The following is a 13975-nucleotide window of genomic DNA, read 5'->3' as shown; positions in this document are numbered from 1 at the left end:
TAATAGTGTTTATGTACTTGGGTAGACCAATGCATAGAGCTTATATGATATCATCAGTGTATATAAGGTTTATTGTGCTCTCTGCATGTCTGTCATCACTCCACATGTCACTTCCTCTACTTCTCTACTGAGTTCTCTACCTTTCCGCGCATGCACAAACACACAAACACACACAGCTGATAGACGAGCCCCTGTCACTCAGTGCTCCTCAGTGTTCGCTAGTGATGCACAAGGTCCCCTCTGTACCACGCGACACCTTGTCCATCCGTGTGGCCCTACAGAGTTCTGGGCGTTAGGTCCCACAAGACACAGGAGAGAGACACACACACACCCCACACAAAACCCCCACCGAGCACACAGAAGAGAGAGGAGCCCCCCCCCCCCCCCAGACACACACTGGGCTGATCTGGCAAAAATACAACCACAATCACATCGAACTTGAACTGCGTATCTAGTCCACTCTTGCAAGAGAGAGCTGTAGATGTGTTTGTTATTTGATGTTGTTGCCAGAATAGCTGGAGATCCAACAGTGAACTAATGTCTGTGAGACATTAAAGAGTAGAAGTGGCAGGCTGAAGAGATGTTTGAATGTAATTACAACATTCCCTGAACTGAATAATACCTCAGGTACCACTCTGCCTTTTAATGAGCTCAGCGCTCAGTGCTTCTGATCTGATGGTTAGAGATCAAACGATTTTCTCTCTCTCTCTCTTTCTCTCTCTGTCTGAGTTCCACCCCCTGACTCTCGATTGGTTTTGGGAAAAGGGAGATCTGATGTGTACAGACCAGTCTGGCAAACATTCACACACTTACACAGAGACCACGACACACACACACACACACACACACACACACACACACACACACACACACACACACACACACACACACACACACACACACACACACACACACACACACACACACACACACACACACACACACACACACACACACACACACAACACACACCCCTTTTCACACACCCACACCACACACACTTTTTCTGTCTTCTCTTACAACACTCCAGCCAAGATGTCAGGGGAGCATGCCTGGCCTCCCTACTGTGCTCTATGTTTATGGTCTGCGTGTGTTTGGTCGATCTGGGTCTGCACTGTAGAGGTGAGCCAGTAAGAAGAAGGCCCTGAGTGGATACTGTGCACACTAAAAAGTAGGGTTCCTCAAGGGTTCTTTGGGTGATTCTTCAGTATGGAACCATACTGACCCAAATAACCCTTTGAGGCCTTCAATGGTTATTTTCAGTTCAAAATATGATTGTTTCCTCTTTTAGTGACGAAGGGTAGTGTCATTCCAGTTGATATAATCTGTTGTGTTATGCTACGACAGTCTCATTTGGCTCAGTTGGTAGAGCATGGCACTTGCAATGCCAGGGTTGTGGGTTCAGTTTCCACTGGGGATCAGGACGAACAAATATGAAAATATATGCACTAACGACTGTACGTCGCTCTGTCTGCTAAATGACTGAAATGTAAATAGAAACACGTTGTACTGTATATGACTATGGCCAGTGATGGTGTCTTGTGAAAAACTCACGTATGGTCTTATGTCAATTGAGAATGGTTGACTAAGTCAGTAGTTCTTCATTTCCTGCACAGGGAACGCCAGCCATTCCAGAGCTAGCACAGCTGAATGAACTTACTAATAAACACAATAATAACACCTATGGGCGTTTAACAATATAATATGGCTAATAAACTAGAAATGAAATATAAAGAATACAAACGTTTTCTTATGGTTCTTTATAGAACCTTAGGAAAGGGTTATTTATGAAACCATACAGGTTCCATTTAGAACCGTATGAGCATGGTTATGTATAGAACCTTCACATTTTTTCCCCATATAATGCCAAAATGGGTTCCACTAGGGTTACAAGCCAAATAACCCTTATATGGCACTACAGTGCCTTCGGAAAGTATTCAGACCCCTTGACTTTTTCCACATTTTGTTATGTTGGATTAAATGGATTAAATTAAATAAATTCTCAGCAATCTACACAGAACACCCCRTAATGACAAAGTGAAAACTGTTTTTTAGAAATGATATACATACGTATTCAGACTCTTTGCTATGAGACTCGAAATTGAGCTCAGGTGCATCCTGTTTCCATTGATCATCCTTGAGATGTTGATTGGAGTCCACCTGTGGTAAATTCAATTGATTGGACATGATCTGGAAAGGCACACATCTGTCTATATAAGGTCCCACCGTTGACAGTGCATGTCAGAGCAAAAACCAAGCCATGAGGTCGAAGGAATTGTCCGTAGAGCTCAGAGACAGGATTGTGTCGAGGCACAGATGAGGGGAAGGTTACCAAAACATTTCTGCAGTATTGATGGTCCCCAAGAACACAGTGGCCTCCATCATTCTTAAATGAAAGAAGTTTGGAACCACCAAGACTCTTCCTAGAGCTGGCCGGCCKGGGAGAAAGGCTTTGGTCAGGGAGGTGACCAAGAAACCGATGGCCACTCTGACAGAGCTCCAGAGCTCCTCTGTGGATATGGCAGAATCTTCTAGAAGGACAACCATCTTTGCAGCGCTCCACCAATCAGGCCTTTACGGTAAAGTGGCCAGACGGAAGCCCCTCCTCAGTAAAAGGCACATGACAGCCCGCTTGGAGTTTGCCAAAAGGCACCTAAAGACTCTCAGACCATGAGAAACAAGATTCTCTGGTCTGATGAAACCAAGATTGAACTCTTTGACCTGAATGCACCATCCCTACGGTGAAGCATGGTGGTGGCAACATGCTGTAGGGATGTTTTTCAATGGCAGGGACTAGGAGACTAGTCAGCATCGAGGCAAAGATGAACGGAGCAAAGTACAGAGAGATCCTTGATGAAAACCTGCTCCAGATTGCTCAGGACCTCAGACTGGGGCGAAGGTTCACCTTCCAACAGGACAATGACCCTAAGCACACAGCCAAGACAAAGCAGGAGTGGCTTCGGGACAAGTCTCTGAATGTCCTTGTGTGGCCCAGCCTGAGCCCGGACTTGAACCYGATCKAACATCTCTGGAGAGACCTAAAAACAGCTGTGCAGCGATGCTCCCCATTCAACCTGAAAGAGCTTGAGATGATCGGTAAAGAAGAATGGGAGAAACTCCACAAATACAGATTGTAGCGTCATACAAGCTTGTAGTGTCATGCCCAAGAAGACTCTATGCTGTAATCCCTGCCAAAAGTACTTGAGTAAAGGGTCTGAATATTGATGTAAATGTGATATTTTATATTACCATATATTTTTTATAAAGAAAATGTCTAAAACCTGTTTTTTCTTTGTTATTGTGGGGAATTGTGTGTAGATTGATAAGGGGAAAAATCTATTTAATCAATTTTAGAATAAGGCTGTAACGTATCAATATGTGGAAAAGGCAAGAGGTCTGAACGCTTTCAGAGGACACTGTATATAGAACCATTTGTTTTTAGTGTGTGTGTTTTTGCGTGTGTGTGCGCGCATGCGAGCAAACATGCGTATGTGTTGATGGGTGGTGTACCTCAGAGTAGCGCGTTCCATGTCAAGCCCAGATAACTCTTTCTGCAACTAATGTGTATTACAGGCGTAGGACATCCTATAAACACTGTAAAGTAGAAGGAAGCACGGGACTCCACTCAAACTGCTATTGATCTTTATTTGTCATCTCAGAACACAGAACACTGAGTCATTCTCTASCTGAGCCAAACCTTCCAGTTCTCTAATGTTCTGGAAGACCCCTGAATACCTTTGAACAAACATGGAGATCTCCTTCCCAGCAGGGAGCCCACCCAGAACAACAACCCAAATTCCATCTTAATCACAAACTGACTTTTCTTCAGCATATTGAGCAGATTTATAGTAGTCCTCCATATTGATGTATTGCATACAAAAAAGAAAGAGAAACATCATTAAGAACAGGTTACTCCATATTTGCACAGTATGGCTATTAACATAGGACATGACTGCATGTGCTGAAATACAACAGAGACATAATCTAAACGGCAGGCTCCTCACAGGTCACAGACATCAATTCAACATCTATTCAACTAAATGATGTGGAAACAACATGATTCAACCAATGGGTTTCTACGTACTCCATGAATGGAGACCAGGTCAGGTCAGATTTCTTCCAGGACCCACACACGGTGTACCTAACCTTTTCAAGTGGCAGAGATGACATCACCTCCTTGACCTACTGCATATTGATGTTTTGCTTAGTTTTTTTTCCCCCACTGGGTTTATATATCTTCACATGCTCACTCTGTTCTTCTCCGCATCCATCCATCCATCCATCCTCCTTCACCTCCTCCTCCCACAGACCTTGTAGCCACCAACCGGTCCTCTATCTTCAGTGGTCACCACGGTCAGCTTTCCCTGAGCGCTGTGTTTCTGGACGAGTACCATGACCGCCTGTTCCTGGGGGGCAAAGACGTCCTCTACTCCCTGAGACTGGACCATACCAACCTGGACTCCAAAGAGGTGAGTCCATGTTCCCTGTAATACATACTGTACCGATAGGCCAATGGGGGTTTAAACCCCTCTCCGTACTCGCCAACTCATGTACAATAAACCCCACATATATATAATTATTCCTAAACTCCCCCATTGAGTTTGTGTTGTTTGAGCTGCTGACAAGGGTGGCATGAACATCTCACCAGGATTCCATATAGTCATTTAACAGACACTCTTATCCAGAGAAATTTACTGTAGTGAGTGCATAAGTCATACTTTTTTGTACTGGTCCCTTGTGGGAATCAAACCCACAACCCTGGCATTGCAGGTGCCATGCTCTACCAACTGAGCCACACAGGAATACCAACCTCAAATGTCTCTGAATCATATCTCTCTTTAATCAAGCTCCAATTTTAGGATTCCTAACTTAATCCCTGTAGAGATTAACACTTTAACAGTTTGAGTTAGTGGGAATCACTGCTTGAGCGGTGTGTGTGTGTGTGTGTGTGTGTGTCTGTCTGTCTGTGTGTGTATTTGTGTGTCCTCATTCACCCTGTGATATACAGCCTCCTGTGTGTGTCACACTTCTCCTGGTCTAGAGTTTACACTAAACTGTTCTCTTATCAGGTCTCTGTGGTTTCCCACCTGATAGGGTAGCAGAGGGAGAAAGAGCGATTGAAAAGAGAGACAGGAGAGAAAGCTTAACCCTAGCCCCAGGTTTCTCCAGCCTCCTCACATATCATTACCTCTAGAATTCTTTAATCCCCCTCTATCCCTCCTTCTCTCTGGTCCTCCATCATAGACTAAGCTCTCTGCTCCTCCCTCCCTGCCTCTGTATATCACTTAACCTGCTATGTACCAGTATACTGTTAGACTCCATTTAGAAAGTCACCTCACTATTTATTATATTTTTAAAAATGTATTATGTAGGGAGTAGATCAGTTTTAATATTGCAGATATATTGTAGCTTCCATCAATGTAATTGTCTGCATCACTTCCAATCCCCCATATATTTCGTTGGCGCATATACATACACACATATATATATATATATATATATATATATATATACATACACACATATATATATATATATATATATATATATATACATATATATATATATATATATATATATATATATATATATATATATATATATATATATATATATATATATATATATATATATATACATACATATACATACACATATATATATACATACATATACATACATATATTCATACATATACATACATATATTAATACAGTTGAAGTCGGAAGTTACACCTTAGCCAAATACATTTAAACTCAGTTTTCACAATTCCTGACATTTAATCCTAGTAACAATTCCCTGTCTTAGGTCAGTTAGTGTAACGCTCGTCTGAAGAAGTGGACCAAAGCGCAGCGTGGTACGTGTTCATGATAATTTATTAACCAACAACACTCAAGCAAAATAACAAAGTGAGAAACGAAACAGTCCTGTAAGGYACAGCAACATTAAACAGAAAACAACTACCCACAAAACACAGTTGGGAAAAGGCTGCCTAAGTATGATTCCCAATCAGAGACAACGATAGACAGCTGCCTCTGATTGGGAACCACACTCAGCCAAAAACAAAGAAATATAACACATAGAATGCCCACCCTAATCACACCCTGGCCTAACCAAAATAGAGACTAAAACCCTCTCTATGGCCAGGGCGTGACAGTTAGGATCACCACTTTATTTTAAGAATGTGAACATGTCAGAATAATAGTAGAGAGAGTGATTTATTTCAGCTTTACTTTTTTTCATCACATTCCCAGTGGGTCAGAAGTTTACATACACTCAATTAGTATTTGGTAGCATATACATATATGCGTGGTCCCATGGTGTTTATACTTGCGTACTATTGTTTGTACAGATGAAAGTGGTACCTTCAGGCATTTGGAAATTGCTCCCAAGGATGAACCAGACTTGTGGAGGTCGACAATTGTTTTTCTGAGGTCTTGGCTGATTTCTTTTGATTTTCCCATGATGTCAAGCAAAGAGGCACTGAGTTTGAAGGTAGGCCTTGAAATACATCCACAGGTACACCTCCAATTGACTCAAATTATGTCAATTAGCCTATCAGAAGTTTATAAAGCCATGACATCAATCCTGGAATTTTCCAAGCTGTTTAACGGCACAGTCAGCTTAGTGTATGTTAACTTCTGACCCACTGGAATTGTGATACAGTGAATTATAAGTGAAATAATCTGTCTGTAACAAATTGTTGGAAAATGACTTGTGTCATGCACAAAGTAGATGTCCTAACCGAGTTGCCAAAACCTATAGTTTGTTAACAAGAAATTTGTGGAGTGGTTCAAAAACGAGTTTTAATGAATCCAACCTAAGTCTATGTAAACTTCCTACTTCAACTGTATATACATATCTTTAAAAAAATACATATTTCCTTTATTACCCTCCAACCCTACCACCCCTCCCTCAATTGGAGCAAACTAGTGAACAACAACGCTTAGGCCTGTATTTCCAGCTTATACATACTATATACATTTTATGTAGATTTTAAGTCAACTCACTATTAGTAATGTCTATACTCTTAGGCTCAGTCTGGCTGGGCCCACTAGTCTTTGACAGGGAGAAACAAACATGGATGAGTTGGAGAGATGAGTTCACAGAGACCAGGTTTGCCTGTGAACTGCCCACAGCTCACAGCTCACTGCCCACTGCCAACTGCCCACAGCTCACAGCTCACTGCCCACAGCCCACAACTCACTGCCCTCAGCCCACAGCTCACAGCTCACTGCCCTCAGCCCACAACTCACTGCCCTCAGCCCACAGCTCACAGCTCACTGCCCTCAGCCCACAACTCACTGCCCTCAGCCCACAACTCACTGCCCTCAGCCCACAGCTCACAGCTCACTGCCCACTGCCCACTGCCCACCACCGCTTCTTAAGAGCTTCAACAGCCACTCTGGCGCATCATATTTGGGAAGTGTTTGAACTGTTTCAATACAGTCTTAATGGTAATGACCATGCCAGAAATAAAACAAACACATGCCTATTAAACTCATGTAAATGTGCCACATTAACATGTAAATATTTTACTCTAAACAGAAATGATTGCAGCTCGATATAGACCTTTAGCTTTTGAGGAGTGTTTGTGTGTAAAACCAAACTTGTTTTATGTTGCCATAAATGTGGTCGGTTCTTAACAAACATGTCCCCCTAGTTTCACTCACACTAGAGACTAGATAAGAGTAGATTTAAACATACGGTCTGTGTGTAGTTTAGTATGTCATGGATCTACTTGATGCATGCCACAGTAAGGTCCTTGATTGGCCAGCTCATGCCAGGGTTTGTCAGTGCTTGTTATGATTGACTGGTGCCTGGGCTTTCCGGCCAATGGATGACACTACTGAGCCAAACAGGAAAAGGAAGTTAATCAGTGCGCTGACAGCCAAGCTCTGGTAAGAAGTTGCCCTAAGGCACAGAAACCCAAGCTGACCAGATCAATGTCTAGACATAGAGGAAACTTTATCTTGCAATTGGTGTTGATGACTAACATGTCAGGATGGTTAAACAGAGGGACGGAGTTATAGAGACAAATAGAACATGATGACCACAGCACTTCCTATTTGAATCCAGGCAAGGAATATTAGTATAAATAGCGCAGTGTTGACTATCAGGTTGGCTGATTCTGTGGTTCAGACCATAAAAAGGCATGTTTCAGACAGGCAGGCAGTGATTTATTGTGGTTCAGTTCCAGACAGGCTCGATAAAGGGATAAAGTGTGATTTATAGAGGAGGCCCTAATCCTTTCTGTAACATTAATTTATGATATGATAGCTGTGTTACAGAAAAGCACCTGTATCAGGTGTCATTTTCTCTCTTATGATGAATGGCTATGCATGCACTATAATGTAGGAGCACGCATGTACATGCACGTRAGCACAGACACAAATACACATGGACACAATTGCGGATGGACACGTACGCACATTGTCACAGAAAGTTACTGTTTCCTTGATTGTTTTCTTGGTATTCTGTATATACCTCTTCCCGAAAGCAAAATAAGCTTTTAAATGAAACACACAAAAGAGCCATTGTTTCAGATAGCCATCTGTGAGTCAGTAATTTACAACACTGTATCTGATGGTGCCAAAGAGGGGCCTTCCAAAAACAATCTTGAATAAGCTGGATATTGATGATATAGAATGATATAGATGATATAGACCACACCGTCAATTAGCACTGATTAGCCCATGGATGATTGTGTGGGAGCAAAGACTTAGTGAGATACGGGCTTGGTTTCATATGTGATCTAGTAGGTCTTCATTGTTTAAACTGTGGCTAATAATGTTCTCATGCTCTAATTGCCTGTAGTTATATTGTGGATTTAGGCAGTGTACAATGTTATGACGTGATTTATCATTCTCTCTCTCTTTCTCTCTCTCTCTCCTTTTTCTCTCTTTTCCTCTTCCCCTCTCTCTCTCTCTCTCTCCTCTCTCTCTCTCTCTCTCTCTCTCTCTCTCTCTCTTCTCTCTCTCTCTCTCTCTCTCTCTCTCTCTCTCTCTCTCTCTCTCTCTCTCTCTCTCTCTCTCTCTTCTCTCTCTCTCTCTCTCTCTCTCTCTCTCTCTCTTCTCTCTCTCTCTCTCTCTCTCTCTCTCTCTCTCTCTCTCTCTCTCTCTCTCTCTCTCTCTCTCTCTCTCTCTCTCTCTCTCTCTCTCTCTCTCTCTCTCTCTCTCTCTCTCTCTCTCTCTCTCTCTCTCTCTCTCTCTCGTTGTAGATCTACTGGCCTCCGTTGCCTGGTAACAAAGATGACTGTGTCCAGAGAGGGAAGGATTCTCAGGTGAGTGACAGCTCAGTCAGACCAATCCACCTCTGAGGTGGCCTCTCTACTTCTTATTTACTCTAATAATGTCACATCTATGGTTTCCACCAGCCTAGCCTATTCAGCTGCTCTATCAGCCACTCTAGACAGTAACATTCTAGTCACCTTACTGACTGTACTGTACATTCTRCATTGCCACATCTGGATCATGTTATCAGGAAGCTAACCAGCAAATTGATGTCGACAGTTGGCTTGCTGTGTCAACACTCCCTTTTCCTATATCCTACAGGCTACAGCCATAGTCCCATGCATCATCCCACCATCCCTTCATCTATCCATGCCTCCATCCGTGGGTACAGTGAAGTTGTTTAACAGCCCAGTGAATGAGATAGGGAGTCTTTCAATATCTAGTAATAGCCCCTCCCACATGGCTGAGGTGTCCAGAGTCGGGTTCCGACACAATAAACACCAGTAATTATATCTTTAAGAAGACTGCCCATATTGAAACTGGCCCTCACTCCCCAGTCAAACACTCTAAAGACACTTGCGGTTCCATGTTTAATWTCTTCTGTCCGTGGGCAGCCTTGGGTAACGACAGAAAGGGAAACAACCCTGGCATCTGGTCTGGGTTAGGTGATTTGGCCTGTAAAACAGGACTAATCTGTCTCTGTGGATGTGGAGGGGGGTTGGAGGGAAGTTTAAGACCCCCCCATTGGGCGTCAACACTGGCCCTATAGGTAACTGTGGCGTTTGAAGTGCAGGTGAGGAGGGGTATCTAATATCAGGAGTTATTATCAGGAGTTAATATCAGGAGTTAATATCAGGAGTTATTATCAGGAGTTATTATCAGGAGTTAATATCAGGAGTTAATATCAGGAGTTATTATCAGGAGTTATTATCAGGAGTTATTACGCGTTTCCTCCTCCCGTATGAGGTATGTGAGCTGGTGTTCGTAGGGGAGAGGAGCAGTCGTTATGGGTTGGGCCCACGGTAACTCAATCTAACCTGTGCCAAGGGAGCCGTGGCCAGTGTGTGTTTAAGCTCCCCTCCATACCCCTGGAGACACACCCCTGCACCCCAGCAGCACTCACCTACCATCAGACTCATTCAGACCACAGTTCAAGTGGACTTGGTTCTTGTCCTCTCCATCGTTCTTTTAAACAGGCCTGGACTGAATCTGTTGCTGGAGATATGTTGTTTGTCAGAGAGGAAGATGGGGCCCATGTTTCTAGTCTAATGTCTAGCATCATTAACAATGACTGGACTGGGAGATGGAGGTGAAGTGTGTCTGCTGGGAATGTGTGTACAGGGTCACATCTGTAACACTTCACACCTCTAGTTCCTCCACAACCGGAATACGACCCACCACCTCCACCCCAGTGCCCTCTGAGGCTAGGGATCCATGAGAAAGGCTTTCAGGTACTGTATGTGTTGTTAACCCTATGTAAGAGGCTGGTCCCCTGTTTTGAGGACTGTACTGTATGTGTTGTTAACCCTATGTAAGAGGCTGGTCCCCTGTTTTGAGGACTGTACTGTATGTGTTTTAACCCTATGTAAGAGGCTGGTCCCTGTTTTGAGGACTGTACTGTATGTGTTGTTAACCCTATGTAGAGGCTGGTCCCCTGTTTTGAGGACTGTACTGTATGTGTTGTTAACCCTTGTAAGAGGCTGGTCCCTGTTTTGAGGACTGTACTGTATGTGTTGTTAACCCATGTAAGAGGCTGGTCCCTGTTTTGAGGACTGTACTGTATGTGTTGTTAACCTAAAGAGGTCCCCTGTTTTGAGACTGTACTGTATGTGTTGTTAACCCTATGTAAGAGGCTGGTCCCCTGTTTTGAGGACTGACTGTATGTGTTGTTAACCCATGTAAGAGGCTGGTCCCCTGTTTTGAGGACTGTACTGTATGTGTTGTTAACCCTATGTAGAGGCTGGTCCCCTGTTTTGAGGACTGTACTGTATGTGTTGTTAACCCTATGTAAGAGGCTGGTCCCCTGTTTTAAGGACTGCACTGTATGTGATGTTAACCCATGTAAGAGGCTGGTCCCCTGTTTTGAGGACTGTACTGTATTGTTGTTAACCCTATGTAAGAGGCTGGTCCCCTGTTTTGAGGACTGTACTGTATGTGTTGTTAACCCTATGTAAGAGGCTGGTCCCCTGTTTTAAGGACTGTACTGTATGTGTTGTTTAACCCCATGTAAGAGGCTGGTCCCCTGTTTTGAGGACTGTACTGTATGTGTGTTAACCCTATGTACGAGGCTGGTCCCCTGTTTTGAGGACTGTACTGTATGTGTTGTTAACCCTATGTAAGAGGCTGGTCCCCTGTTTTAAGGACTGTACTGTATGTGTTGTTAACCCCATGTAAGAGGCTGGTCCCCTGTTTTGAGGACTGTACTGTATGTGTTGTTAACCCCATGTAAGAGGCTGGTCCCCTGTTTTGAGGACTGTACTGTATGTGTTGTTAACCCCATGTAAGAGGCTGGTCCCCTGTTTTGAGGACTGTACTGTATGTGTTGTTAACCCATGTAAGAGGCTGGTCCCCTGTTTTAAGGACTGTACTGTATGTGTTGTTAACCCTATGTAAGAGGCTGGTCCCCTGTTTTGAGGACTGTACTGTATGTTCAGTGGACAGGCCCAGTTATTACGAATCCAAGATGGCGTAGCAGTCGGACGTGTGTTTGTCTTGTCTTGTCCGTGTAATAGTCCTCTTATTTTTCGTATACATTTCGTATATATTTTAATTTCACTTTCCATCTAGGAACTGAATATACATTCCTACATTCCGCCTCACCCAATGTGGTACGGACCTGCTATTTTTTATACTTTAGAACCGTAACCCCAATCAGAAGCTAGCCAGATAACTAGCTACTAGCTAGTAGTCAGTTAGCCACTGCTGCGGTCTTCACCCTTAACTCGGACACAGCCACTTCAGCTCGGCCAATACCTGCCAGTCTGCAAGCGCGATATCAACCAGAGCATATAGGAACTGCTTTTTCTCTACCACATCACCGGATTCCTGACGCAAGCTCTGGACAATTACACCGTATCATCACAGCTAGCTTAGCTGCAACCGAGTGGCTACTACTGGCTAACACCTCTGTCCCGAAGCAAGCACCAGTTAGCCTTGAGCTAGCCTCTCGAGCTAGGCGCATCTGCCGGCTAGCCGAAGAGGTCTACCAGCGAATTCTTGGGCTACAATACCTCTTTTGCCAATTGGACTGGACCTTTTTTTGCCGACACAGAGCCCTGCCAATCCATCACAACTGGTCTAAATCAGCTACAAGCTAATTTAGCCATTTTTTTGCCGCTGCTTTTACCTTCTGCACAAGACACCAGCCCTGTTATTAGCCTGGATATTACTCACCAATTTTACCATGCATCGGACTGTCTCTCGACAACAACGCCGGATTCCTGCCGTAATCCCTGAGCCACTACTTCTGATCCTCACAGCTAGCTTGCAGCTAGCGCAGCTAGCGCCACTGCCACGAAGCTAGCACCAGTTAGCAAACACAATTCTACAATTCACAACCTCTCTTTCGCCATCGCCATCCGGCTTGGATTCTCTGTCGACACGACCACGTTTGAGCAGACCCCCTCGTCTGAGCAGACCACCCCCGGGCTACTAACTTTAAACGCCGCGTGCTAGCTTAGTGAGGGCTCCCTGCTCCATCTAACGGCTGCCCCCTGGACACTATGATCACTTGGCTACAATAGCTGATGCCTGCCTTGACTGTCCATTAATTCACGGTACTCCATTCTGTTTATTTGTGTTTTATCTGTCGGCTCTGTGCTTTAACTCAGGATCTGTGGTGTAGTTAATCCGACCCTCTCTGCCTAGTCGTCGCCATTTTTACCTGTTGTTGCTGTGTTAGACTAGCACCCTGTTATTTGCTGCTGTTATCTTACCTGTTGTTTTAGCTAGCTCCTCCCAATCAAGACCTGCAATCACTTTATGCCTTATTGTATGTCTCTCTCAAATATCAATATGCCTTGCATACTGTTGTTCAGGCTAGTTATCATTATCATTGTTTTGGTTTGCAATGGACCCGTAGTTCCACTCTCCGTACCTCTGATACCTCCTTTTCCCACCCCCCACACATGCGGTGACCTCACCCATTGAGACCAGCATGTCCAGAGATACAACCTCTCTTATCATCACCCAGTGCCTGGGCTTGCCTCCGCTGTACCCGTGCCCCACATTACCCTGTCTCACATTATGCCCAGAATTATTCTACCACGCCCATAAATCTGCTCCTTTTTTCTTTGTCCCCAACGCTCTAGGCGACCAGTTTTGATAGCCTTTAGCCGCACCTCATCCTACTACTCCTCTGTTCCTCGGGTGATGTGGAGGTAAACCCAGGCCCTGCATGTCCCCAGTCACCCTCATTTGTTGACTTCTGTGATCGAAAAAGCCTTGGCCTCATGCATGTCAACATCAGAAAGCCTCCTCCCTAAGTTTGCTTACTCACCGCTTTAGCACACTTGCCAACCCTGATGTCCTTGCCGTGTCCGAATCCTGGCTTAGGAAGGCCACCAAAATTCTGGGATTTCCATACCCACTATAACACTTTCCGTCAAGATAGAACTGCCAAAGGGGAGGAGTTGCAATCTACTGCAGAGATAGCCTGCAAAGTTCTGTCATACTTTCCAGGTCTATCCCAAACAGTTCGAACTTCTAATTTTAAGAATTAATCTCTCCAGAAATAAGTCTCT

The 13975-nt window shown here is 44.1% G+C and overlaps 1 protein-coding gene across 1 annotated transcript in view; it reads left to right on the top strand.

Moving 5' to 3' along the window:
* sema3bl (sema domain, immunoglobulin domain (Ig), short basic domain, secreted, (semaphorin) 3bl) overlaps positions 1 to 13975 on the top strand; it is a 75367-nt gene that overhangs the window by 15780 nt on the left and 45612 nt on the right. Inside the window, exons 2-3 of the mRNA XM_070448174.1 lie at positions 4309 to 4469; positions 9221 to 9283. Of these exons, the coding sequence (XP_070304275.1) occupies positions 4309 to 4469; positions 9221 to 9283 (224 nt within the window). The remainder of the gene's footprint in view (positions 1 to 4308; positions 4470 to 9220; positions 9284 to 13975) is intronic.

The sequence above is a fragment of the Salvelinus sp. IW2-2015 genome, linkage group LG17, assembly GCF_002910315.2.
Source record: "Salvelinus sp. IW2-2015 linkage group LG17, ASM291031v2, whole genome shotgun sequence".
In the NCBI taxonomy this organism is placed as follows: Eukaryota; Metazoa; Chordata; class Actinopteri; order Salmoniformes; family Salmonidae; genus Salvelinus; species Salvelinus sp. IW2-2015.
The sequence above is the reverse complement of the archived record's forward strand: the minus strand, read 5'-3'. Positions and strand labels throughout refer to the sequence as shown.